This window comes from Babylonia areolata, chromosome 25 (genome assembly GCF_041734735.1).
Source record: "Babylonia areolata isolate BAREFJ2019XMU chromosome 25, ASM4173473v1, whole genome shotgun sequence".
In the NCBI taxonomy this organism is placed as follows: domain Eukaryota; kingdom Metazoa; phylum Mollusca; class Gastropoda; order Neogastropoda; family Buccinidae; genus Babylonia; species Babylonia areolata.
The window spans coordinates 37,391,800-37,401,799 of record NC_134900.1 but is presented as its reverse complement, the minus strand read 5'-3'; the positions used below and the strand labels follow the sequence as shown (position 1 = coordinate 37,401,799).

Here is a 10,000-nt window from a genome sequence, read left to right as displayed (position 1 = left end):
GTGTATGTATACGTGTCTGTTATGATGCGAAACATGAATGAAAAAAAGGATAGAACAGACAGTAAAAGTGGAGCTATCTTTACATGTCATTATCATTGTACATAATTGTGTGTATGCATGTCTGTTATAACGTGAACTTTGAATTTAAAAAATATGAAAATTAAAATTAAAAAAGAGTTAAGTGGAGTGGTAGGCCTGGTGGCAATGCCCTCAACTAGAAAGTATGTGTCCACGTGTTCGAATCCCATATGATGATGATGATGATGATGATGATGATACGAATACTGATATAACGCCTATCTTCGGTCGGAGTCCAAGCTCTAAGCGATCTATAAACACAGAGTCCTTTGCACAACAGGCTGCCTACCTGGGTAGAGCCGACTGACAGATGTCATTGGGCATTCATCATTCGTTTCCTGTGTCATTCAGTCCGGTTTCAGTCACTCATACATATACCTACACACTCATACAGACATTTAATGTTTTACATGTGTCACCGTTTTGCTTTTATCTGTCCCACTATATAGGCAGCCATACTCCGATTCCCGGGGTGTGCATGCTGGGTATGTTCTTGTTTCCATCACCCACCGAACGTAGACATGGTTTACAGGATCTTAAACATGCGTACTTCATCTTCTGCTTACGGATACACACGAAGGGGGTTCAGGCACCAGCAGGTCTGCACACATATGTTGACCTGGGAGATCAGAAAAATCTCTTCCCCCCCCCTCCCCCCTATACCCACCATGTGCCATTACCGAGATTCGAACCCGGGACCCTCAGATTGAAAGTCTAACGCTTCAACTAATCGGCTGTTGCGGAACAGTTTGGTTGTTTTGTTGTTGTTGTTTTGTGGGGTTTTTTTTTACCCTGTATGTTTTCACTTCGCCCACTCGAGAAAACAACGTCATTCATCGCCAGAACAGGAGTGAAGGTTCAGCTGTGAACGCTAAGACGAAGATGGCCCCACCCACACCCCCACCCCTCCAATCCACCAACCCCTCGCACCCCTTCCCTTTCACTTGACCTTTAGTGGTGGTCTGGGTGCTAGTATTTCGGGTGAGATGATAAAGCTTGGTCCCTTGTGCAGCAGCATGCATTTCGCGGAAGTAGAATAGCCCATGTCAACAAAGGTGTTATCCCTGGCATGAGTATGAAGAAAAATCCGCTTTTAGAATAGAATAAACTCTTTTGCAAGCCAGAGAAAAGAATAAGAAATATATATTGGTGGTGCTGTACTGTAGCGACTCGCTCTGACCGGTGAAAGGAGTTCGAGTTTCACACAGGAAAAATGTTGCGACAAAAAGCAGCACAGTACAGTACAGCACAGCACAGCACAGCACAACACAACACAGCACAACACAACACAGCACAACATATGACAATTTCTTCTTCTTCTTCACCATTATTATCACCACCATCATCATCATCGTCGTCGTCGTCATCATTTTCATTCGTCTGCTCTGTGAAGATGATGAAGGCTTTTCTCTCCTCCGTTCGTTGGCTGCAACTGTCAAGTTCATCCGCGTGTATATATATATATATATGATAGTCAGTCGTGTCCGACTATGACCATCAGAACAGCAGAGGAGGCAACTGCTGTTCCGACTATTTGGGCTAGAATTTGATTATAGTGGAGAGTGTCTTGCCCAAGTACATCCCCACTCTCTCGGCCAAGAGGGTTTTAGGACAGTCGGCGTTGGGATGGTTCCCAAAGGCCAACGAGCCCACAAGGCTGCAGCACTAAGAGCAAGTACAATTTTGCCTCCCCGCATATACGAGTGGGATTTTACGTGTGTCGCCGCCGTTTTTACCCCGCCATGTAGACAGCCATACACCGTTTACGGGGGTGTTTCCGAAACCCACCGAACACTGACATTGATAGTCAACAGGATCTTCAACGAGCGTATTCGATGTTCTCCCTGTGTACACATGCGAAGCTGGTTCAGAGAGGTCTGCACACGTGATGACCTGGGAGATCGGAAAAATGCCCACCCTTCACCCACCTACCAGACTCAGCTTGGGTTCGAACTCAGGACGTTAGGATTCAAAGTCCAGTGCGACGGGCGCAATAGCCAAGTGGTTAAAGCGTTGGACTGTCAATCTGAGGGTCCCGGGTTCGAATCACGGTGACGGCGTCTGGTGGGTGAAGGGTGGAGATTTTTACGATCTCCCAGGTCAACATATGTGCAGACCTGCTAGTGCCTGAACCCCCTTCGTGTGTATATGCAAGCAGAAGATCAAATACGCACGTTAAAGATCCCGTAATCCATGTCAGTGTTCGGTGGGTTATGGAAACAAGAACATACCCAGCATGCACACCCCCGAAAACGGAGTATGGCTGCCCACATGGCGGCGTAAAAACGGTCATACACGTAAAAGGCCACTCGTGTGTATGCGAGTGAACGTGGGAGTTGCAGCCCACGAACGCAGAAGAAGAAGAAGAAGAAGAAAGTCCAGTGCTTTAACCACTCGGCTGTCGCGCCAGACAGTCGTCAGAAGGACGTGATAGCAATCTCCATTCTAGAGGGGAGACTCACTCAGTCTGACGAGTATTAATTGTCGTCAGGGGGGTGCGTATGTGGATGGTACAACGCGTTTGTTTTTTTTATGAGAACAGACGCCCACCCAACGCCCCCAGCCCCAGCCCCCACACCCCTGAACTCCACTGAAGTGATTCTTCGGCATGGCAAGGTCTCCTCTGGTTAGTGGTCCTCTGGCGACCTGACGTTTACAGCTCCATGTACACTGGTGTCACGGGACTGATCAAGCACGCCAGTTCCTGCAATGAAGCCGAAAATAAAAGGAATAGCGTTTTAAAATTCCTCCTCCTCCTCCTCCTCCTTCTTCTTCTTCTTCCTCTCTTCCTACTCCTCCTCCTCCTTCTTCTTCCCCCCTCTTCTTCTTTTTCTTCTTCTCCTCCTCCTCCTCCTTCTTCCTCCCCCCTCTTATTCTTCTTCTTCTTCCTCTCTTCCTCCTCCTCCTTCTTCTTCTTCCTCCTCTCTTCCTCCTCCTCCTCCTCTTCTTCTTCTCCTCCTCCTTCTTCTTCCCCCCTCTTCTTCTTCTTCTTCTTCTTCTTCTTCTTCTTCTTCTTCTTCTTCTTCTTCTTCTTCTTCTTCTTCTTCTCCTCCTCCTCCTTCTTCTTCTTCTTCTGCTTCTTCTTCTCCTCTTCTCCTCCTCCTTCTTCTTCTTCCTCCCCTCTTCCTCCTCCTCCTCCTCCTCCTCTTCTTCTTCTCCTCCTTCTTCTTCTTCTTCCCCCCTCTTCTTCTTCTTCTTCTCTGCCGTACCTCGATGGAAGGGAACCACTGCGGGGTGAATCTGAAGTACATGGTGTGCTTCTTGTGTGTGGTTCAGTGAATTACTGATCTGGCTGAACAACAGTTACGCAGTCCCACGAGGAAGGAGTCCCGATAAAATTTAAAAGAAAATGGCGATGCACGTCCTGACCTGTAACCTTAACCTTTTCACAGTCAGGCAACAGCCCTTCACTGACGAGCATACGCTTAAGCAGCACTTATGGGGTTAAAGAACACACTGAACATACTTGTTCTGTTATCCATTTATTCATTGTTTTTTTATTTATCTATTTTTTTGTGTGGTCTTCTTCTGTACTTGATTATAGGACTTTCTTGCTATGTTGTCATCTTTCTGGTGGGCTGTGGACACGTGAGTTGCCCGATGGGATTTCTGTTTTATTGTGGATATCAGCAACAGTTAAGGGGTTAAACGAAGCACTTGCATCTTCTCGAATATCCTTTTGTCTTGTCTTGGACTTGATAACTGATAACTTTCTATGTTGCATTAGTTGTTGTTTTTTTCAGCGCTTGGAATGCGAGTTGCTCGATGTTTAGTTTTGTTTAGGATTCCTGGCTGTCATCATATTTTTATTGGGTATTTGAATTATCGTGTTTGTGCTCATGTTACCATTTTCCTATCCTCTGAAGAACCATTGATGGAATGGTCAACATCAGAAGCATGTCCGTGGTTTCTGAGGATGGGTATGGCTGCACGTGTGCCCCACTTTCCTTTCCCCGGTGGGATGTTCCTTCTGATGCCAAAAGGAGGGAAAAGAGGCGGCTTCATTTTAGTTAGCGAATGGTTTGTGCAAACTTCTTATCGCTTACTGCATGATGACCATGAACGACTATCTAAATAAAGAGATCGACATGCATGCATGCATGCACACACACTCTCTCACACACATACACGCACACGCGCTCACACACACACACACACACACACACGTACGCAACCACAGAGGCACAACCACAGGCACACGCACGTGCGCGCGCGCATACACACACAACACACACACACACACACACACACACTGAATGGCCATAAGTCAGCATCCAACAACCTTTTTTTTTTTTTTTACCCAGTTTCTGAATCTCGTTGTATGTCAGTAAGATCACAAAAGAAAAAAATTTCGTTAGTTTTTTTATTAAGAGAGATTTATTCCGAAAGCATTCGTATAACATGCATGACCAAATGCATAGTTAATGCTGAAGATAGTAACATACTACAGAGAAAACAACAGACAGACAGACAGACACAGAGAGAGGGGGTGGGGGTCGGGGGGATAATGCAGTGAAAATCATTTTGTTAACATTGAATCTTGATCAGTACTTCTTTGAATCATTTTAAAATTGAATTTTGATCGGTACATCTTAGAAAAATTCTAACATTGAATCTCGATCAGTATTAGGGCAAAGAGGAATGGAACTGAAAAAAGATTTATCAGTTATTTGCAAAATTTTGATTTGAATTTGTCAGAGTTTTATTCATAAAAGAGGGGGTGGGGTGGGGTGTGTGTGCTGGGATTTCGTAGCCAAAGCTCTGATAAAGCGAAAACTGAAAATGAAAATGAAATACTCGTAGCAAAATGAATATTTTATCAGATGTTATTCATTCTTAATTCACTCAGTACGGCCAGTCTTCTCTTCTCCTCTACACAGACCCCTCGGATGTCCAGTGGGTGTCTGAATGACCCAACCTTTAGCTTCCGTCGTCAGAATTGTCGTATTCTTTGTCAACATTCACCTCTTCAGTATAAAAGCCTTCCGCTTGCAATATTTTGATGATGGTAATTGGGGTGAAACGCTGTTAACGTCGTCTCTTTCGCCGTTCGTATGGAAAGAGTTAACATATTAGGTAGATAGTGTAGAGCGTTAGCTTGTCTTAAGGGTTTTGTACGTGGAGAGTCTTTTACTGTGAAACACGATAAAGCTTGGAGGGGAAGGGTATTACATTTTCTCAGCTGTGATGCAGCGTGTCAAAACGCAAGCTTTGGATGAAATAGCGTTGTGTGTGTGTGTGTGTGTGTGTGTGTGTGTGTGTGTGTGTGCGTGTGTGTGCGTGCGTGCGTGTGTGTGTGTGTGTGTGTGTGCGTGCGTGTGTGTGCGTGCGTGCGTGCGTGTGTGTGCGTGCGTGCGTGTGTGTGTGTGTGTGTGTGCGTGCGTTTGTGCGTGTTTGTGGGTGCGTATGTCTATATATGTATGTGCGTGTGTGTGCCTCTGTGTGTGTGTGTGTGTGTGTGTGTGTGTGTGTGCGTGCGTGCGTGAGTGAGTGTGTGTGTGTGTGCGTGTGTGTGTGTGTGTGTGTGTGCCTCTGTGTGTGTGTGTGCCTCTGTGTGTGTGTGTGTGTGTGTGTGTGTGTGTGTGTGTGTGTGTGTGTTTTAAATAATCCAAACACAAACGCCCCCACTCTCTTCATTGTTTGCACCCGGTGTAGCAGGCTATGCTTACCCTCCTCAGCCAAGAATGACCCCCGGGGATAAACCGTAGCTTTTTGGAACCGACCCAACTCGTTGGATTGGAGTGGAATGGATTGGATTGGATGGGATTGTATTATATTACCCTTCTTGTCACAGCAGATTTCTCTGTGTGAAATTCGGGCTGCTCTCCCCAGGGAGAGAGCGACGGTGCCCCAAGAGCGCCACCCCCTTTTATTTCTGCCTGCAGTTTTATTCGTTTTCCTAACGAAGTGAATTTTTCAACAGATTTTTTTTTTTGCCAGGGACAACCCTTTCCTTGCCGTGGGTTCTTTTACGCGCGATCCCCCCCCCTCCCCCCCCGCCCCCATCCATTGAAACAACCCCCTGGAATAAATTTGGCCTAGTTCGGATCGACACATGCTATCAAAGTGGAACCCATCCCCCTCCTTTTCGTCAGTTTCAGTTTCAGTTTCAGTTTCTTCAAGGAGATGGCACTGCGTGCGGACAAAGGCAGACACACTACATACATGGGTGGCGCTGTAGTGTAGCGACGCGCTCTCGCAGGGGAGAGCAGCCCGAATTTCACACAGAGAAATCTGTTGTGATAAAAAGAAATACAAATACAAATACAAATACAAAATACACGCCATTGACAAGGCAGAGGCCTGACCAGCAGCAGAAAACCCAACGCGCTCAGTCAGGTATTGAGAGTGTGTGTGCATGTATATTGAGAGAGAGAGAGAGAGAGAGAGAGAGAGAGAGATTCAAAACTTTATTACTCAAGGATAAAGATTTTAGGCATTGCCTAGTCTTCCAATCTGTCCTCATGACAACAAAAACAGTAACGATAAGACACAACAATAATAACAACAGTAAATACTACTACTACTACTACTACTAATTATAATACTAATCAACGGACCATCATCATCATAAAAAATATAATGAAGGGAACACTGTCACACACTCACACCCACCCACCCACACAACATATGCACACACTAATCCCCAAACACACACACCTTTATGCATATACATATTTGCACATATACCCACATGCATGCATATGCATATGCGGGGGGGAGTGAGAGGGGTGCAGGAGGAGAAGGAGGGGGGAGGGGAGGGGAGGGGGGCGAGTGCGGGTAAGCGGCCAACTGATCGGCGACACGGGACTAACGTTGCCATGGGGGGGGGGGGCACGATCAAAGAATAGGCGAAACTGGGAATTGGCAAAAGTGGGAATAGGCAAAAGTGGGCAACGACTGGGAATAGGCAAAGTGGGAATAGGCGAAACTTGGAATAGGCAAAAGTGAGAATAGGCGAAAGTGGGAATAGGCAAAACGGGAATAGGCGAAACAAGGGGATACAGGCGAGCAGGGGGACCTGGCATTGCTGCCTCACGCCTGTGGCTCTGCACAGAAGGCCACCTCACAGTGGCCGATCCCCCGCATTTTGTACAGCAAGAAGTCGCCGCAGTTTCGCACGATGATCGGGGTTTCCCATCGGCAGCAGTCCTCCCCCCAGTGTGCGCATGCGCGGGCGGAGACCTCGCGAAATTCAGCGGGCAGCGCGTTGTTTTGGAGATCCACCCAGGCTGGTGCGTCCGTGCCGCAGTGGTAGATCTGATTGGGGTATGGATGAGGGATGGGGAGGCATTATTATTATTATTATTATTATTATCAGCATTATTATCAGCATTATTAGCATCATTATTCAGAGCAGTGGTAGATCTGTTTGGGAAATGGCTGGTGGGGAGGCATTATTATCATCATTATCATTATTATTATCAGCATTATTATTATCATCAGCATTATTAGCATCATCAATAAAAACAGTGGTAGATCTGTTTGGGAAATGGATAGGGGGTGGCGAGGCATTATTATTATTATTATTATTATTAGCATAGTATTATTATTATTATTATTAGCATTATTAGCATTATCGTTAAGAGCAGTGGTAGATCTGTTTGGGAAATGGATGGGGTTGGCATAATTGTTATTATTATTGTTGTTGTTGTTGTTGTTGTTATCATTACTGTTTCAGTTGTGTCCGACTTTGACCATCAAAACAGCAGAGGAGGCAACTGCTGTCCAGACTATCTGGGCTAGAATTTGATTATGGTGGAGAGTGTCTTGCCCAAGAGGTTTTTTTTTGTTAGGACAGTCGGCGTTAGGATGGTTCCCATAGGCCCGTAAAGATCCAGTACAATCTTTCCTCCTTGTTTGAGAGTCATAGTCCTTTTACAAAAGACTAAACTGTAAATGATTTCCCATTGCACTGGAGAAACCATTGATCATACGGCTCTCACTTTGCTGTTTGGCCCAACTGTGATGTAAGCTGAGTTTTAGGCACAATTATTATCACTATTTTTATCATTATTATTATCATCATTATCATACTTATTAGTATTAGTATTGTCACTGAAGGGGTGAAAGAACTTCAAACTTCGTTTTAAACGAACAACAATAAAACGTTGCTACAATAATTTTCTGTGTTAAACACAGAGTCCTTTTACACTAAACAGCCCAAACAAAAACAAAAAAACCCCACCAAAACCAGGACAGACAATTCTCCGGTCATATTATAACAACAACAATAATAACAATAATGATGCAGCATGCACTTACCGCAGATAAAAGTACGTACCAACGGCAACAAAAGTCTGTCCCAGGAAAAAAAAATTATGCACAGTGGCAGGAAGACAAATAAATACAGAAAATTCAAAGATGACGCTCTCACTACTACGACATCGCTCTTTGTGTTGTGACAAAAAGATTTACATAATCCAACACAATACAATGAAATATAACACAGTATAATACAATAGGACACACACACATACACACACACACACACACACACACAGAGAGACACAGAGAGAGAGAGAGAGAGAGAGAGAGAAACTCACATTCACGTAATTCAACACAATACAATGAAATACAACACAATACAATACAATAGAACACACACACACACACACACACACACACACACACACACACAGAGAGAGAGAAACTCGCATTCACGTAATTCAACACAATACAATGAAATACAACACAATACAATACAATAGAACACACACACAGACACACACACACACACACACACACACACACATACAGAGAAACTCACATTCACGTAATTCAACACAATACAATGAAATACAATACAATACAATAGAAAACACACACACACACACACACACACACACACACACACACACACACAGAAACTCACATTCACACAGCAGGTGGGTATGACGGCGTTCTCTCCGTCGAGCAGAAAGCGATACCAGCCACTTTTCATGGTAAGGTCACACAGCTTATGAAAATTGAGCCTCTCGTACTTGGACGAGGATCTGAGAGAGTCGTTGATCACGTTGTAGCTTCCATCCAGACATGGATCTGCATCCCATAATAGTACCATAAATTAATCTGCATCCCATAATAGGATGGTCATGACGAACAGCAGTGCTGTACAAGAAGAAAGATGAGAAGAAGAATAAAGAGTATTAGGGAAGATAATTGGAATGAAAAACGTAGTGTATTGTATTTCATTGAAATGCAATGTATTGTATTACATTATATTGTATTGTATTGCAGTGTATTACATTCTATGGCATTGTGCCCTGCCGTATTGTATCATATAGCATTACGTTTTTTGTCACCACCGATGTTTCTGTGTCATAATCGGGCTGCTGTCCCCAAGGAGAGCGCAGTGGCTTCTTCTCCTCCTCCTCCACCTCCTCCCTCCTCTTCTCCTCCTCCTCCTTCCTCTTCTTCTTCTCCTCCTCCTCCTTCCCCTTCTCCTCCTCCTCCACCTCCTCCCTCCTCTTTTTCTCCTCCTCCTCCTCCTCATTCTCCTCCTCCTTCCTCTTCTTCTTCGCCTCCTCCTCCTTCCTCTTCTCCTCCTCCTCCTTCTTCTTCTACTTCTGCTCTTCCTTCTTCTCTTCCTCCTCCCCCTCATTATAATTGTTGTTGTTGTTGTTAGTAGTAGTAGTAGTAGTAGTAGTAGTAGTAGTAGTCTTTTTCTCCTCCTCATTCTCCTCCTTCTTCTCGTCTTTCTTCTTCTTCTCCTCCTCCTCCTCCTACATCTATATTATCATTATCATTATTATTGTTATTGTTATCATGACTGCTGTTGTTGTTAGTTCTATTATTATTATTGTTATTATCATTTTCATCATCATCATCATCATCATCACCACCACCACCACCACCACCACCATCATCATCATCATCATCATCATCACCACATCATCACCATCATCACCATCATCACCAT

At 44.6% G+C, this 10,000-nt stretch overlaps 1 protein-coding gene across 1 annotated transcript in view; it reads right to left on the bottom strand.

Annotated features, from left to right (window-relative positions):
- Nucleotides 1-6,935: 6,935 nt before the first annotated feature.
- LOC143299973 (pancreatic secretory granule membrane major glycoprotein GP2-like) overlaps nucleotides 6,936-10,000 on the bottom strand; it is a 4,692-nt gene continuing 1,627 nt past the window's right edge. Inside the window, exons 3-4 of the mRNA XM_076613530.1 lie at nucleotides 8,954-9,120; nucleotides 6,936-7,338 (exon numbers count right to left, since the gene is read on the bottom strand). Coding sequence (XP_076469645.1) covers nucleotides 7,114-7,338; nucleotides 8,954-9,120 — 392 coding nt within the window. The 3' untranslated portion in view covers nucleotides 6,936-7,113. The remainder of the gene's footprint in view (nucleotides 7,339-8,953; nucleotides 9,121-10,000) is intronic.